Below are 18,248 nucleotides of genomic sequence, written 5' to 3' on the forward strand. Positions count from 1 at the left end.
GTGGAGACAATAACAAATAGCTCTGAAAAGAGAGTGAGCTTTGAAACATGAGTGAGACCTTGTCAGGCTTTTGTGTGCCACACACAGAAGAATCTGCACACCAGAGCTGGTGGCCGGGGACGGCTCAGCTCCTGGGGGAGCGCATTGCTATGGCATTCACAGTTCACTACTACTAATAACAACAGCAACAACAATAATAATAATTAAAGAAATCTTCGGCATACAAATAAGAGGAGCAACATGGGCAGGGAAAATGGATGTATTAAATGGAATTGGTGAAATAGGCCTAAACTTGTTTATTTTTGTGCTGCTATGGAGCAGTGAAGCAAATACTTTAAAGAGAATGGCACATTGCCCACTAAGATGTAAAGGGCATGTGAACACTAATTGAGCATCAGTATATGACTGAACACATCAGACAAGAATCAAGGTAACATTTCTGAATTCATGGATGGTCTTATTCTATGCAGTCCTTCACACTGCCTCATCCTAGACAGGGCTGCAACAGCAGCACAATATTCTGTTTTCACACTGAGCTATTTTTAATTGTCACCAATTAGAATTCATTTACTTTTATGTCCTGGTTGTCACAATATTAACATTTGTAAGTCTTTCCCTTTGCAGGCTGTGAGAATCTGTTGTGACATCTCAATAAAGCGGGATTCAATCAAGGTGTGAATGAATTGTTAATCTTGTTATAAATAGAAGGTGCCATATGTTGGTAAGGAAGGGACGTCTCTCTTTTTCTGTTGTTGAGGACAGTGGAAATGAAACAAAGTGAGTGGTCGTGCCAGAATTACTAATAAAAGCTCAGTCACTGGGACATGAGGAGGACTTCAGCTTTCCACGTGCTATCGAGAAGGAAGTGATAACTATTAATATGTCCTAGGCAGAGCCTTTGAATTATTCTTTTTGGGGTTTGTAGAGTGACTCCTAAATCAGGGAAAGCAGTGAGAACACTGGACTTGGGGTGAACCAAAGAAATTCCAATAATCTCCCTGTAAACTGAACCACCTAACCGGATTGGAAGGTCTAACTTAGGCAACTGGCTATGAAAATGTGTACGATGGTAAAAACTCCTATTTTGGGTAGCTAAATGTCATAAAGGCCTAATACACTTTTATTCCCTGATCATCTTTTGTTCAGATAAAGAATCAGTGCATTTCCTCATAAATCCAGTGCTCAGATATTATCTGGGTAGATCACTTCACTTCTGCAGTGGTCTGGCAAACAAGCAGGACTAATCATTTTATTAAACTATCACTTACAGTAAAACTTGTGTCCACTTGAAATCTTGGGAATAAAGCCAATCTCAGAGGCAAAAGGATACCTTGTCCATCAATCTATCCATACAACCTTTTGAATAGATTTATCCTTTCACATCAGGTTAAGGGTATGAGGAGGGGCTTCTCTTAGCTTTTGCTGATGGAGGACAGAGAAAGGCATGCCATAGCTGAAATGCACACACGCACACAGAGAGCTGTGTCTCTTCTTCCAAGAGGCAAGTTGATCTGCCTCTCCTGTTGATTTTTCTAAATGCTGTGGTTAATTCCCCAAGGAATACTCAGTTCTCATTGGGAAGTTCAGATGTCTTCCATAATCTATTTAAACAGCTATTTAGGTATCGCTGAGAAACCCGTTACTTTTAGAAAAGGTAAGAGGATTCCAGCACTTGATACTAGCAGCCAGCTCTCAGAAGCCACCTGGGGCTGCCTGTGGCCATAAGACCCCTCTATTCCCCCACACCGACCTGAAGGGATAATCGATGCATAAAGTCTTCATCACATTCGCTGGTGCTCTGTTTACTATTCCTTTATTTACATATCTAGAAATTCAACATCTTTGCATGTTTTGCAAGCTGTCATGACATGAGACACTAGTAATATGCTACGTTTTGCTTGCTAACATATTTTTGACATATTTTAGCTTTTGATTATAAGATTGCGTCTTTCCCAGCTACCATCTGTCTCAACTCAGTGGCACTCTGGCATTTACAAAAACAGTAGGGTGTAATATTTCTTATATACTTGAACTCTACTAGAAACATGTTATTTTCAGTCTTAACCAATATGTCTCACTTTCACACATGAAGGCTGAAATGTCTTATATCCTTTAAGGTATCTGTCAAAAATAAAGAACATATCATCACATTCAATTTGGCTGAGATGAGTAATATATTAATGAGAATAAGAATGGGAACAGTTTCCAACTTATAAATAGAACTGGCATTTTATAAGCCTTGTGTACTCGTGCCTGTATTTATCCTTTTGTCAGCACAAATGAGATCTTCATACAAAACCCAGGAATTTCTCTTTTGCATTTGGCAGAATATGCACAATATTCTCAAAGCTGGAGTTTTAAACATGACACATTTTTTTCTTGGAATATCTGGTAACCAGACACTTTCCGACTTTACTTCTTTCCTCTCCATCCTCCATCTGTGGAGAGTCAAAATGTGACATTCAGCAAACTGGAAATCACACTTTATATCTACCCTGACAGCACTAGGCAAGCAGCTCCAGCCATTTGGACTGTTGTGATGTGCGGATCTTTAATGGCAGTATTTCAGAGACACTGGTTTCCATGGGCTAAAACCAGCAATTCCAGCAACAGGATAAGATACTAAAGTAGCTGGAGAATGTTTTTTTGGTCCTCTTTCGTAGGTGAGCTGGAGTAGTGGGGGATACTGGTAGGGAAGGAAAATTTTTATCCCTTTCTTTCTTCTTCTTGAAACTGCAGGCAGTCAGGAGCCAACTCAGACCTCAGCAAAACCTGTGAGGTCTTGTGACAGCTCCCTCAGGGCCCCAGTGCTAGTGAGCATCATCCTGTGGTGTGCACCACCTCCAATTCTGCTACCCATGTCAGAAGAGAGGGTGAGGCGATGTGAGGTTAACAGTGCTACGGGCAGAGCTGCAGTGGCTCCCGGTTGTCAGTACTAGCCCCAACTCACTAAATAATATTGCATTGAAATACACTGCTAATTATACACAGAAGATATGTGGTGACTCCTCTGGCAACCAACATGTCAAGTGTACAGGTATGAAAATGTTGAGACTGCCAAATAAAACAAACAAAACCAGAAAACAGTGAATATTACCCTCAAGCACACATTGCTTTGCAGTGGGCCAGCAGATCTGTTTCTACAATAACATTTATTTAAATGCCTAGCTTTGAGAAAAGTGACCTACTCCTACTGAGCAGTGTATAGGTCCTGATGCAATGGGATTCCAGATCTTGGTGGTCCTTTAAGTACTACATGAGCAGTAATAATAATGCTATTTTCCAAGGAAAAAGACATGACACAAGCACGCTCACACATAATGGTAAACTGAATTTATTTCCTTTTGGAAAACAATTCCAGTAATCTCCAGGTTCAGACCGCAGAGTAAACATTAATAACAGTAACATACATGTTAGTCCAACTGATTCAAGAATTTGGCCGTGTGAAATCATTAAGGAAAGTCTTGAACACTCAAAGCTTCAAATGGTATCCAGAAAAAAAAATTTCTTTGACAATCTACATAACAACTATTGCATATATGGTAATGCTATCTGTCATATCGCAAGGCTTACAAATATATATACGGGCCTTATTCAACTGTGGGTTCCTGCTCTGTGAGAAAGAGTCTCTTCATATTTTTTGCAAGAATCTTCAGCAATAAAAAATAGTCTTAGATTCATCCGTTTGTATACCAAAAGAGAGATTTCTAGACTGAAGTTTAAATGAAAGGAAGGCCAAACAGCTGTAATGGAACATAGCTATTACCTTCTCCCTCCTCCTTGAAAATGACACTTTTTCTTAAGCTATTTTTTTCCCCTCACACAGTACTATTATTATTTGTATCTTTCCTGAATAGGGCCCAAGTCCACTTGTCTTTATAAGACCATTTTAGTATCAGACAACATAATACATGTGCAACACTTTATATACAGGAAGTCTATCCGGTGCTCAAAAGTTCAAACACATGAACATCCAACAGTTTCGATAATACAAGTTTTATGGTACAATACAATGTTTCTGAATAATATACATTAACAATGAAAGTTTCGTGCAAAGAGTAAAACGTGTTCCCTTTTTGTGCCACAAAGAATTCTCTGGAAGAGACGGGCCTTGCACTAACTGCTGTGCTGGGTCATCGTATGATTCTGTAACAAAAATAAAAGAAACAGCTTAGTCACAGGACAGGCATTTCTATGTGAAAGGATGCAAAACCAATTCTCCCAACATATCTTGCAAAATGATGGACTGGAAAGAGAGCACGTTCAACTCCTCCTTGTTTTAAAGCAGCCAGAAGCAGCATCATTATCAAAGAGAGGAGTTTTCCCCAGCTGTTTCACAACAGTATTCTTTCCATTTGCCACAAGAAGGGCAATGCGCTCTTCTCTAGGTAGGTGTGGGCTGACCTGCCCCAGTGAAACTGTATACCAGCTCAGCGGTTCTGGTGTCCGCTTACATACGGCTCATGGTTTATGCATTATGCAAATGAGAAGTGCATTTATTTGTCATAAAAGACCTATGGTAATTGGACTGTGCTTCCTAGACTGTGGCACCACTTCAAATGGTTTATTGCATTAAAACCTATTTCCCCCAAACAGTATGGTAAGAGTCATTCTGTGCCTCGCAGAGAGCTCAAAGAGGGATGAGAAAACAAGAGGGGCTGCCACAGCCCACCCTTCGGTCACCAAAACCCACAGGTATTTTTCCTCAGGTGAACATAGTGCCTTACGTAAGGTGACACAGCATGGACTTTGGAGTCTGAAATTCTCCTTTCCCATATGAGTAATCACCAAATACAGCAGCAAACACAGGTTTCACCCTCTTTCCTACTGCTGCTCTAATCGAGTTGACCACTTTCAGGGATGAGAGATGCTATTTCAATGCCTGCACTGGGTCAGATCCTTCACAAGCATCAAGCTAAGAGCAAGGATCCAATGTAATGTGTTAAATCTTTTAAAACGTATACTGGATCCACAGACAACTGGAAAAGGTCTGTGAATGCTACTTCTCAGACAACAGGGCAGCCACTGATTAGCGATGAATTTTCTTCTTAGTAATCTGGGCCAGATTTGGACCAGTGACCCAGAGGGCAGGGCTGTCACGTCCCGTAATTTGCCCCCAGCACGTCCAGTCCCTTCATTATGCTTTATTAAGTTAATCTGTCTTAAAACTCCTTTGGACTAACACACTGCAGGATGAACCTGTTCCCAAAAGACAGTCATAATTTTCAATGAAGTGAACATCTACTGAACCATACCCTCCAGAGCCACCCATGAAAAGGCACATGAAAACAGCCTTGGTGAAACAAATGTGAAATACAGCGTGACTGCAGACCAGCCTGATAGTTCTCCCTCCCTTCCTCCTTCTCTCTCCCGAAGCTGTGCACGCACACAAACAATAGTTCATGGGACATTTGGCAAGGAACGGATCTTACAGTAAGACTGAGGAATTTTTAATGTAGTGCCATTCTCAAGATTAAAGGAAAATGACCCAGTGACACTCAAAGATGCAATTTCCAGATGTGAATACAAAATGATTTAATGCTGATGGCAGGAATTCCAGACTGTCCAAGGCCAAAGAGTGTTAAAAAAAATACACTCTCCACTTGATTTCATCTAGCTTCTTATCCTTCCCATAAAATCATTTCAAAATGCTGTAAAGCAGTAACAATAGCTGCAGACGATAATGTTGGCTGGTCACAGGTAATGGGCTCTGACTTTAAACCACAAAAGCAAGGAAATTAAGAGTTAAGCCTGACACTCAGCCCTTTTGTCATCCTGTTGTGTCCATTTATTGCAGCACTTACAGCATAACACCACAGGCTTATTGGAGATGCTGCAGTACCTAGAAACAACAGGACAAGTTAAATACGGGGTGGCAGCCTGAATTCTGATTTTTTTCTCTGCTTCTGAATAGGTGAAGTCATATACCAGTTGTTACATTGCAGAGACATATTTGGGGGGGGGGGGGGGGGGGTGTCTTTTGTTTCTAATCTACTGAGAGCCAGCATGTCAGTCATGCCCGTTTTTTATTTCTTTTCACTAAGTGAAAAACGCATAATCAGTCTGAGGCTGGATGAACAGTTGCATATGAAGCAGTCAAAAGGTGTTTTAGAAGTGTAGCTGTAACTCTGGCTGCAATGACATTTTTGATTAAAAAATAAAAAGGCCCAAATATGAAGGAGACAAAATAGAACACAGCATAAGGACTGACTTGCCCCTGCTCTCAGTGTCCCTGACTCCTGTGCCCTGGTGCAAAATTATATTCTCTAGAGATAATGAAGAGGTAACAGAAAAAAACAAGTGTTGCAGAAAAAAAATGAGACAGGGCAGGATACGAACATGAGGAAGTGCTTTGAGCAGTTTAGGCCTTAAAAAGGCAACTATACTTACTGCAAACAGTCAAAACAAAATATGGTTTCCAAAGTAATTAAGGCCCTCCAAACGTGAGGGACTAGGGAGGAATAGCTATTTGGATAAGTGGCAAAAAAATACAAAGTGGAAGCACTTCAGAAGCATAACATTGACAAGACAAGCAGGCGAAGGATGGGAGGAGAGAGATAAGAAAAGGAGGAAAATTCTGTAATCCCACAGAGAGCCATATTCTACTCCACCAAAAGCCATCTATTGGAGACCCCATGTCTAAGTGACTGAAAATTGCAAACATTAATCCCAGTTATGAACTGTTGTTGTTTTTATGAGGGGTGTTGTGTTTAAAAATTTAGGGCAAAAATTCTCCTCCATTATCCACACAGCAGATCTCGACTCTGATAGTCTCTTTGCCTTGTGTGCAGCGAGCTCCCCGCTTTCCCGGCAGTGGGAGCTCAGGCAGGCGGGGAAAGCAGAATTTGGAGCTCCCGCCGGCAGGGACACGGCAGGGACACGGGAGTGCAGTACACCCAGGGAGAGCACAATATTACAGTCAAGATCCCCCGTGCGGCTCGGAAAGTGTGCTGCCCTTCACTAAAGACACACTACGCGAGCTTGAAACACCTCCTCCAGAAACTTCAAACTACTTTGCCTGAGTTCAGAGAGATTAGTACATTCACTCGCCAAAGAGAAGTCATTTAACTAAGTACAGGGGATATCACATGCTTCCCTTCTTAGCCTCCCCCAAATTTGATTGCACATATACACATCTGTTTAATTATGAGGTAGTCTCCCTACGAAGCAAAAATTTCAATTTCCTACTTAGCCATGGAAAGGGAAAAATAATTTTTCTTAATACAATCTTTCCTGGACTTCAGCAATAGCTATGTTAACATTTCGAAGAGCTGAGATTTCATAAGGAGAAACTAGTTTGCAAACACAAATGCAAGCTTTGCATGCACAAAATGGAGGAACAGTGAAGCAGGAGGTGTGTGTGTCACTGCATTTGTTACCGCATCAGACACAAACCGAGCCAGGAAAACTCCTACATCCCCAATTTCTCTCAGTATTATCTGGAAACCAAGCATATTACCTGGGAAAACCTGAATTCAATATATTTCACAAGCAAATTAAACTCTTAAAATGCATTCTCCCTGTTCCGAGAGATAATTATTTTTGTTAGCAGAATCCAGAATCCCAACTGTTATGTGAACTGCTATAAAATTATATGCCACCACTCTTCTGGATGAAAATACTTTGAGATATCCCTGTTGTTAGTGTTAAGGAGTTAAAAACATACAAAGATTTCACAATAATAGCGTGTGGAAGAATCTCCTCGGCAAAAATATATTAAAAAGGTTTCTTTGCAGAAATGCATGAGACAAAAGAGGTAATACTTTCTGTTGTTTGGTGTATGTCTTTGTGTTTCAGATAGAACATGAGAGGTATTAGCTAGCAAAGAGTTCCTGCCCACAGCATCAAACCTAATGAAGAAAAAACATCCACAGATAGCCACAGCAGACTCACTAGCCCATGAGAATCTTTAATGTGAACTGCGGTTGCATCCAATTTAAATGGCACTTCTGTTTTTTATGACTAGCTGAACATGGTTGTACCTGACAAACAGTGCAAAGAGCGAACACGTGAAGAAATATAAAGATGAAATGTAGATGCATTATTTCAACAGATGGTAACAGTACCACAGCAGCATGTTATTTTTTCCTTAGTTCAAGAACACAAACATGAGCAATCAATCATCACTGATTAAGTAATTATGATACCCTACATGTTATCACTTATCTGGAATCCTTTACCTGTGAATTTTACGGATCATCTTGTATTTTTTTGCATTAAAAAAAAAAAAAAATGCACCCCACTGCACTGCAATAGAGTTCCAGGTTGTAAAACAGAACTCTACATTACTATCAACCTTTAAGCGCTACAATTTTTTTTTAACAAAAGCAATTGGTTTCCAACAGGCTGGATAATAAGTCTTTTGACCTGCATTCTTCTCTGACCCATTAAGGTCACCCCTGTGCTCGGGCATATAGCTGACTTAGGAAATGCCTGCAAGTCCTGCATTTCATCTCCTGCCCACTCAAAATAAAGCTTTCTTTAAATGTGTCTGTACGGGTCCCTGAAGACCAGGGAGGCATCCCTGTAGTGGGCAATGGAGGGACAGAAGCTTCTGCCTTTATTAATGAATGCAGACCATTATGAGTCTGGCTGGCTCCTGCACTGTTCCCAGAAGCATATACTGTACGTGACTTAAAATGCTAGAATATTGACACAAAGCGAGCTGGGCACCCCTAAGGAAAATTACTCCTTGGATATAATGTAGGCTCGTAACAGCTATTAGAGTACAAAATAAAACCCTCCGGGATCAAACTGACATATACCGCATTCTACCTACTCCTCAAACATTAGAAGAATTTCTTTGTGAAGGCATTCTCAAGGACAGCATTAAACTGACTTTTGTAGCAATCTGCAACAGCTTTTTGGCTTACAGCTTTTAGTACTAAATCTCTGGTTTGAATCAATATAAGTACTATATCTTCCACATTAATCAATACATTTGGTTCAATACATGTTCTATTAAATTATACTTTCTAATCAAGATTTTCTGCTTCTCTTCCCTTCTTTTTATTCCAACTTCTTATCCTGTACCGTACTTTTCAAACTGTCTGCAGCTAACAAGAGGATGTTGGATTTTCCAGAACCAAAGGGGAAAGAAAGACAGGCTCGTGGAAAAGGCAAGCCTAGCAAAACCTTAAGTGCAGTGGTAATGACGAATCAAAAATGCAGTTTCATGGTGTCAACATGGTTCCCAGAACTTCGGTCTGATGCTTTGTTACTTAACTGGTTGTCATGATATAAGACCTCTCACACAGAAAGCTCTGCATCAGACACTGCTGAAATACTCTATCATGTGGAAAGGCGGGGGGAGGAGGGAAGAGAAGTATTAACTGCTAACACCAAAAACAAATAAATGTAACTTATTCAGACATAGCTATAACTTTAAGAAAAATCTCAGAAAAGGTTGATTTTTATACCCTTTCTTCAAATTTGTACTGCTTCAGTACTGCAGCACCGAGTTTCTTGTCAAAGCTCCATTATATTGTAACAGGGTTCTTTCCTGGTAGACTGTAATATGATTATACCCAAGACTAAATTGATGAGATATTTAGATGTGTGAGATACTAAGATTAAATACATGCTATAAATTAAGATGTAAAAAGATATTATTTAGTCCAGGTCTTTGGGGATATTTGAAACATTTGGATAGAAGATGTCTCCAGCAATCTGAGTGATGTACACAGTTACTGTAAACGACTTTTCCACACCTGTGTTAGCTTTGGTGGAATGTGGTTATTCTTCATAAGCAAAGAATATGAAATGTAATGTCAAAATGATAAACATGTATATTACAGGCATTTGCCACTGTCGTACAGATCAGAAACTGCACTGATGTCCCTTGCTTACAGTCAGTTTCTCTTTTTCTTGTCTCCACATAATCACTGTGAACCTGCAGAGAAACTGTTGTATTTTCTTTTGACATTTAACATCATCTTACTCAGCTCACTTATAATACTTATAATACTTTCTAGATGACACTGTGTCACCATTAAAGAAAAAGGTGAAATAGCATAATAAAAGAGAAGAACAAGAATTCATAGAATTTAAGACAGAAAAGACCCATTAGGGCGTTTTCTCCACCCATCTTGCTAGTGTTGGATTATCGCCTATAGTGTAATTTCAAGTGTTTTGCCCAGTCCAATTTTAATTAGAGCTTCCAATGCTCCTCTTGGGAGACTATTTCACAGCTTCACAGACCTCAGGGTTAGGATTTTTTTTTCCTGATGTTCATCCCAGGAGAAAAAGAGGCTCAGCCAGCCCCAAATCACACATGAAACCAAATCTGCATAGTCAGGAGCTGGTTTCAGTAGAATATCTGGGCCATTTTAAAGCATCTGAAAGCAGTAAACTTACTTTCAATGCCCCAAAACATTAAGGCCCTGGCTTCACTGCTGCTGCAAGCAATTAAGAAGGTTCTGTTACAGGGGCTTCTCAGGCTCACTTGCTATACAGGTAAAAATGTAGTAGTATAGGTGGGATTTGCATTCCCACAGTAAGGGTAACCACTTCCATAGTCCATGTCCACCAAATGAAATTAACTGAAGGTTAGGGGCATATCTAGGTCCATTCTGTGCTATAATCCTTAATTGTACTGACAGAGTGTTTATGAGTGCTCAGATTATAAGCATTTCTGTATTTTTTGCATAGGTGAAATACAAAAAGAGCAAATTCAGTTGGTCATCAACAGATGACGTGACCATAGATTATTTTCCCTCCCAGGCCCCTCCCTTCCTTTCATAAAACACGAACTACAGGAAATTAACTTAAATTGTTCTGAAATCTTGAAACTGACAAATGTTTCTGATGTGTTTCGTCCCAAGAATCACAATGTTTCTGACACAAAAATGAATATATCTTCAGATTTCAGTGGTCACACTTATCCTGAGTGAATGAGGGAGCTCGAAAGGAGATGATGTCTAACAGCTTTTCACAGGTGAAAAGTAGGAAGCCAAATGGAGCCTTTGGAGTTCTGGATAGAACAGAAAAAATTTGAGGCAAGGTGTCCCTGCCACCAGCACCTCCAGTACTGCAGTGCAGCTGTTAGAGCAGAAAGAGTACCAATAAATTTTTAAATGCACTAAAGTAGGCATGGAGTTTCATCCAGCCCAAGTTTGATCACCAGCATAGACCTAACAAAATACAGTCTCTGAAACTTGAGATTCCCAAGGAAATAAGGATTTGGTCTGAACTAAAACAGAGCTCTTTCCACAACAAAGAAGGGGCCAAATCCCAAGAGAATCTATGTTCCCATAAATACCACTTATGTGTAGTGAGTTGATGTTTACCAGCCTTTGAGAATCAGGTCTGTTCTCAGACATGATGGCCAATTAAATGGTCATCTTAGGTCATGACTGACCACTGTTGACAATGATAGGAAAGTCTACACTGAGTTGCAGTTATTCATATAAATTAGTTCACCTAAACTATGTGATTTGATACTATACTAATGTCTCTGAAATGGCATGACTGCTAATCAGATCGTACTCTTTACTGTATTTATGTAAAACTCTCAGTGTTCTGGTTCTACTCAAGCATTTCCAGCTGGGCCAGAGAAAACCTACCCGTAAAAAAATCTCCAATTGGATACCATGTTCTCAGGGATGCAAACTGAAAATTAAAACCAAAACCAAACAAAAACAAACCCCCTGACACCTATTTTTCTTCAGAGACTTCCAGTAAGTCACTAGTAAAATGTCAATGATTCCTTTTGGATTCATTATTATATGTGAGTACATATATCACAGATCTGTTGTATGGAAAAGAATGACATATGCTCCTAGGTGCAGCAAATAAGATCTTCATCACTGTCACCAGAAGAGAACAGACACAGGTGTCTGTTCACCATCCTTGCACCCTCCTGGCAACAACAAGCGTTGCCAGGGGGCTCCTGGTTAAGCCTCTGACATAAATCAGAGTAGCTCCAAGGCTGTTTTAACCTATGGTGCCAGGCAATAGCCTGCCATAAGCCTCCCTTACCCTGTTTGGTGTTTATTGAAAGGCAATGGAACTTAGAACAACCTCTTCCATTTCAGGCAAGGTGTGCCTGGCTGCACAGGCAAGGTGCATGTACTACCCCCATAAATGATAAGATGATGGCGATGGCGAGAGAGGGCGATCGTTAGGACATGTTCACAGCTATTGACTGAAACTGGGAAACCTTCCTGGGTTTTATGCCTCAAAGAGGCTGTACTGCTAATCAGGATCCAGGCCTAAGTCTTGTTTGTTGAAAAACAAGGCTTTTGTGATACTGCAAATTAATACACAAGCATCCTTCCCCAATAAGAAAATTGTTCATTAAGTGGGAATAAAAGCTTAAACAAAAAAGGCAAAAGGAGACACTTCTGAGAAACATATCAAAAATCTTATTACTTTAGAATATGGTTATGATTACCCTGGTATAAATTAAGAGAAACTCCTCTGAAATCAAGGGACTTTCAAGATAGGAACAAGTAAGAATAGAGCTAGGCCTGTTGGGTTTAAAACAAAGTGAATATTGCTCATGTACCAATTCATTCTTGCACACCTTCTGGCAGAGGCCACACTCTTCACCCTGTCAGACACAGCCAGGCAAAGAGTAGGCAGAATCCAAAGCTGAACAAATCCAGATTTATCTGCAGCTATTGTACAACAGAGTAACAGGGAACAACAAACTTTGATAGGCAATACTGCTTAATAAGATAATCAGGGATGAAGTCAGTGTTTTACAGACACGTGTTCATAGGCTAGTTGTTGCTCTGCTTTAATTTTTTTTCTTTGTTATATTTTATTTATCATGCTGGTGCTTTCTAAACTACAACATCTGTAAACAAGGTTAAGTTTGACCTCCCTCCCATTTTACATCCACAAGCAGCACTCCTACTTCATGCTCTAATTTTAGATACCTTAAAGACAAATAAATCTGTGGGGGAGAGAGAAAGGTAACAAACCCAAACAACAAAAACAAACCCCCTTTTCTAACAATATGTGTTCATCTTACATGAATACAAATTTGCCTAGCTGGGAGTGAGGAACTGCCTCCTGAAACTGGAGCTATGCTATGTACAGATTTCTTTATAGGTCAAACTCAATTAAACAAACTACTACTAAATATTTAACAGCTCAGTGCAGTAATTAGTGACAAATAATGGAAGCGTAAATTGATAATTGCACAGAAATGTCCTGTTGGAAACATTACACATTTCTTGCTCCCCCTGTTTCTCTCGTACTCACTGAATCCTTGATAGGTCTTTTCAGGGATTAAACTGACAAATGAATCTGGATTTTACACACATCTATTTGGTCTGCAATCAAGTTTTCTATGAGTTGTGAGAAGGAACCTTCCAAGTGGAACTGTTCTTCTCAATTTTCATTCTGGGGTCTCTGATTTAAAGCAGATCATGGATTGATTTCAGATCTTAAACCAACCAGCAGGTTCAGAATTCAAGCTCCTGTCCATAGGATTCAAAAGGTCACCCAATTAAAATGGGGAAGCACACAGAGCTGTGATTTATATGCAAAGGGCAACCTTTAAAACAATGATCCTTTCCAGTTTTCCACAGGTGCATGTACAAGAATTCCTTTGAACAAAATTACAAGTGAAATTACAAGTTTCTTGATACAGCCTGAAAGAAAAGCCCTGCAACTTGTCTGCACTCTTATTATACAGACAGACACATCCCACACTTGCATCGATCACTGCGTTCACCTCCCTACCTTGTGACATAACGCTGGGTATTGTGCTTACCAGGTGACAAAGGCACAGCCTGGAATCTGGATTCCCCGCACATTGCCAGCTGGTGCATGGGGCCTTGTACAACAGCACTCAGCACACTGGAGGTTATGGATCAACCCGAGATTAACTCAAAGTGACTAACACCGTTGTTGCTGAGCTAAAAGCAAACCCTGAACCAGCCCAGTTCACCAAACCTGGCTTTCGTACATGGAAATCATATTTGGTAGTTATCCAGCCAGTAAGCATACATACACCCTGTTAAGAGGATGTGTAAGTGGACTGCTGTGTATTTTGGATCCCCAGATCAGGAACATAAGTGAAAATACGTCCCCTTGTCCATGGTATGTCAATTTTAAAATGTGTAAGGAAGAAAAAAAGGAAAAACTATGGAGTTCTGCTAGCTCTCCTCCTCTTCTAAATGCCCCAAACTCTGTTGCACATTGGTGCAACTTTTTCCTTCAAGACAGTTTGCAAGTAATGGCCAAAGATTTCTGAGCTGATAAGCAGAGGCCCCCATGGCTTTTGCTCTCTGACTTCCTTCACAACTGGTTACTGCGCCAGCCTATCTTGGACATCTTATAGACCTTATTCCTACACTCTTCAAACAAGGAATAGTGGGAACTGGGACAGTACTTGGGGGTGGGTGTGTGTGTGAATTACAAATCTACTTGCTGGAAAAGAAAATAAGGACAATTTTTATCCCTTCATATCTGGTAAATAGTTAGACAGCTAAGAACCCTATGTTGAAACATATTGTTAGAGCAACCTCATCTGATTTCCCTCCTTTTCAGTCCAAGAAACTCCATGTTGTAAAGGTGACTTTTAGAGAGACCAGAATGCTATTTTGCCCTTTAGAACAAAGTTACTACTTTTCTAAATTTTCTAAGGACAAACACTGTAAATCAATAAATCTGGAGCTTTTACTGACATGTGGTACCAGGACAATAAAATTTTATGTTTGTCATTGTGGTTATTGGTTGTAAAATGCAGAAGTCTGGATTCTCTATTGTCTTCTGTTTCGTTGTCATTTGCATTTGTGTAAAAGAAGAGTGAAATGTGACCACAGCTAAATGGGAGGAATTTTACTCTCACTTTCTCCTGTTTTCAGAACCTATAGAAGGGAGAAGACAGTGAAGTCCAACGTCTACGTTTTAATACTTCCCCTCCCCCAAACAAGAAGTACTACACAAAGAAGCATCCTTTTATGCCTTTTTCCTTCCTCCCCATGAGGGAAGAAGTATCCTCCTACCAAATGTCATTCTTTGAGGTTGGTCATTCTGTTTCCTGTCACACAGCTGGCCAGTGACACGTTGCAAGTCAGACATGTCATTAGATCCTGCCTTAACCCTGCACTGACAGTTGAAGAAATGCCCCCCCTCACCTCTGGGTTTGGCTTGTGATGCCGTGGTACTCCTGACTCCTAGGCTATCTCCTGCCAGGAGATCCAGCCTCCTGCAGCTGTGCTTTCACCTCTTGTTGCCCATGAGGACTGTTTTTTAGTGTGGCAATCTTCTGATCCGAGTGAAAAGAATCACATTTAGGAGGAAAATAACTGGAGACAACACACTCATTTGCTGTCTATGTTTAGTGCCAAGGTGTCTGAAATACAGAACTTTAATTCCTTTACAAATAGATGTGCTGTAGCTATGGTGAGGCTAATCTATAACCCTCGCAGTCTTACATAATTTGCTACTCCAAGTTAATTTTAATTCATTACAATAAAACCCACCTAATTAAAATAACTCTTTAAAGTGAAGTATTAGCTTGATCCCAGAAAAAAAAAGCAGACTCTTCACTATCGGAGGGCGATTCATCATACCACAGTGCACACTTATATAAATTCAAAGGTAAGCTATAAACAAGTACCCACAGCAATAGTGCCATGCATAGAGGGGCAGGCAACGGGAGGCCTGCTTTCTAATCAGCCCTCAAAGGAACCTGCCACACAGAAGTGGCACTTATTCTAATTTAAAGCTCTCACAGTTACTTTACCTTGGCAAAATTTATAAACTAATAACTTTAGTAAACAGACTGGCACTCCAAACAGAAAAACAAAACCAACACAACAGTTCAGGCCGGCAGAGAAAGCAGCTTTCCCAGAAAGGTACCGTCTTCAACAATGAGATAAAACATTTGTTTGGGGGCTACTCTTACCGTCCCGATGTTCCGTAACAGTTCTGCACCATCCCATTAGATGTGTACTGTCAATTCACTGTGGTCTCTAGTCTATTGTTGCCACAAATCTTTTCAGCATCTTAAGGCATTTTACACACCTGTATATTTGTGTTCTGGTCAGCTCAGCCAAAGAAATACTTCTGGATTTGAAGGATCCTACTGGGGCTATGGCTTCCCTTAAAATGTCATTAAATTGTCAGGGCAATCTGCTTTAAAAATGTCCGTTTAAAAACATAATTAATATTTGCAATTAAAGTTCACATTCTTTCTCGTCTCTATTATTTTTGCTTCTCAGTAACTGTTAAAAATCGTAAAAATTATGCTGTTCTCCATTTACATACACGAAGAGAAAAAAGAAAACCAGAAAGCAGTAATAAGGGCTAAGCAGAAAATCTCTGTAATACATGCAGCACAATATTGGAATTTTTTTTTTGTTATATCATAAAATACACCACTTTGTAGAAAGTTCCTTTTTAAATCAAAGCAATACTACAGTAAAACAACTGCAGGCAAAATTTCTAAGACACAATGCAGTTTGTGTCAGAACGCTCATCACTTCAGGCTGACCTGTCAAACTATCGTGGGGAACCTGGGAAAAAGGCAAATCTGCAAGTTGGTAAGAAACTTTTGAATGATAAAAAGTATGCGTTGCTCACAAACCACATAATGCTGTGCAGTGTTAACTGAGCTGTAGTGATGCTTAGAGCAGATGTCCGTCCCTTCCTACTGCTTATAGGCACACCTGCTTGTGCTGTGCTCCTAAGGACACTGAGAGAGAGCCAACATTTTGAATATCTAACAGAAGAAACCAAATAAATAAAAAATTTGTGCTCAGATGAGTGATGTGGAGTAGAGATCAGAATTCAGTACTACACACAGATACCTGCTATCACAATAGAGAGAGCTATGTTGTAAATTCGATACGGGTGAAGTTAGCAAGACAACATTTTTGGACCTCAATAGGCGATTTCTGGCACCTACATTTTCAGGATATTCTCCACACCTTGCGGAATCTAACCCCTGCACTCAACCCACGTCCTTAGGGGATCCAGTATGGTCTCAAGGTGCCTCTTTTTAGACATTAGGGATTAAGATTTTGGCCACAGGGCTTTTCCAGAAATTAACACAATTATCAAGACAGTCTACAGAACTCACCAGAATAATTTCTAAGGGTTTTCAAAATCACCACTTTTCACAGATATATTTCTCTTTTAATTTCTGCACTTATCATTCTCTGTTAAATTGTGTACATTTTCAGACTAATTCCTATACAACTATTGTATATTTTTGTAAATCCACATGGCCTAAACATTAAAATCTTGGGCCACCATAGTCTTCAGTGCACATTAAAGCATTCGTAAGGCTGCCCAAACTTATGCCAGCTTGTAATAGCTCCCTCAGGACTGTTATATCAATTAAAAATCCCTGGAATTCACTGGACTCTGAGACACACCTGTGAGGACCAAAAGGGAGTGATACAGAACCAGATAGCAAAATAAACAGGAATTGCTGCGTACTGAGGGAATCCTTAGCTGTCTGACTAAGGTACCTTTTATACTGGCAGGGGATGCAAATTGGAGCCTGAGGATCTGCACTTTCATTTTCAAAGCACTTTGCAAACATCAACCACTTCACCTTCACACCATTGCTGCAAGGGAAGTAAATATGTACAGTTCCAGCATCCACCTGGAGGTGCAAAGAAGCACAGGGCATTTTTACAGGCACAGTCTGTGTTCACGCACAAAAGAGAGCTTTTGACAACCTTTTCCTTCGTGGGCAAATGAGTTTCCCAAGGCCACCGAGGGAATTGGTGGCAGAACAGGGATTACTGGAGAGATCCTGCTATCCAGCCTGGTGCTAAGTCCGCTCTGCCTCCCCTGCAACACACTGAAGCAACTTGCTGAATTCCAGCCGTACACTGCTTTGCTGTGGAGGACAGATTACTGCATGTCATCCTCTATAATCTCTCCTGTAAGAGGGATTCTACATGCTTCCCGGGGACCCCCCTCCCTTTACTTCCCCCCACAAATGGTGGCAAGGTTAGAGACAAGTTGTTTTCTCAAGGCTGAGATTAAAAATGGCTCTGTGTTTTGCTAAGCATTCCTCTGAAGCATGGGCAGCGCGTGCGTGTGTGTCTGAAAACCACCCCAATGAAAGGAAGGAATGAGAGATGCTAAACAATGCTGCGCAAAGTTGCAGACTGTTCGGCTACAGGCCAGAAAATGAATCCAATTTTTCATTCTGTCATTATAAATATTTCAGTGCAAATGGTACTGATTTTCTGCAACTGTGGTTAAGCAAAGGGCCTCCGAGTGAATATTTAAGGGGGGGAAAAAAAAAAAAAAAAAAGGAAACGAAG

At 40.3% G+C, this 18,248-nt stretch overlaps 1 protein-coding gene across 9 annotated transcripts in view; it reads right to left on the bottom strand.

The window, feature by feature from the left end:
• Window positions 1-3,328: 3,328 nt before the first annotated feature.
• The window catches only part of ZNF521 (zinc finger protein 521), a 232,971-nt gene continuing 218,051 nt past the window's right edge, over window positions 3,329-18,248 (bottom strand). For all 9 annotated transcript variants that reach the window (XM_049825395.1, XM_049825471.1, XM_049825418.1 and 6 more), the window contains one exon: window positions 3,329-4,146. In XM_049825395.1, the coding sequence (XP_049681352.1) occupies window positions 4,117-4,146 (30 nt within the window). In that variant the 3' untranslated portion in view covers window positions 3,329-4,116. The remainder of the gene's footprint in view (window positions 4,147-18,248) is intronic.

This window comes from Accipiter gentilis, chromosome 2 (genome assembly GCF_929443795.1).
Source record: "Accipiter gentilis chromosome 2, bAccGen1.1, whole genome shotgun sequence".
Classification (NCBI taxonomy): domain Eukaryota; kingdom Metazoa; phylum Chordata; class Aves; order Accipitriformes; family Accipitridae; genus Astur; species Astur gentilis.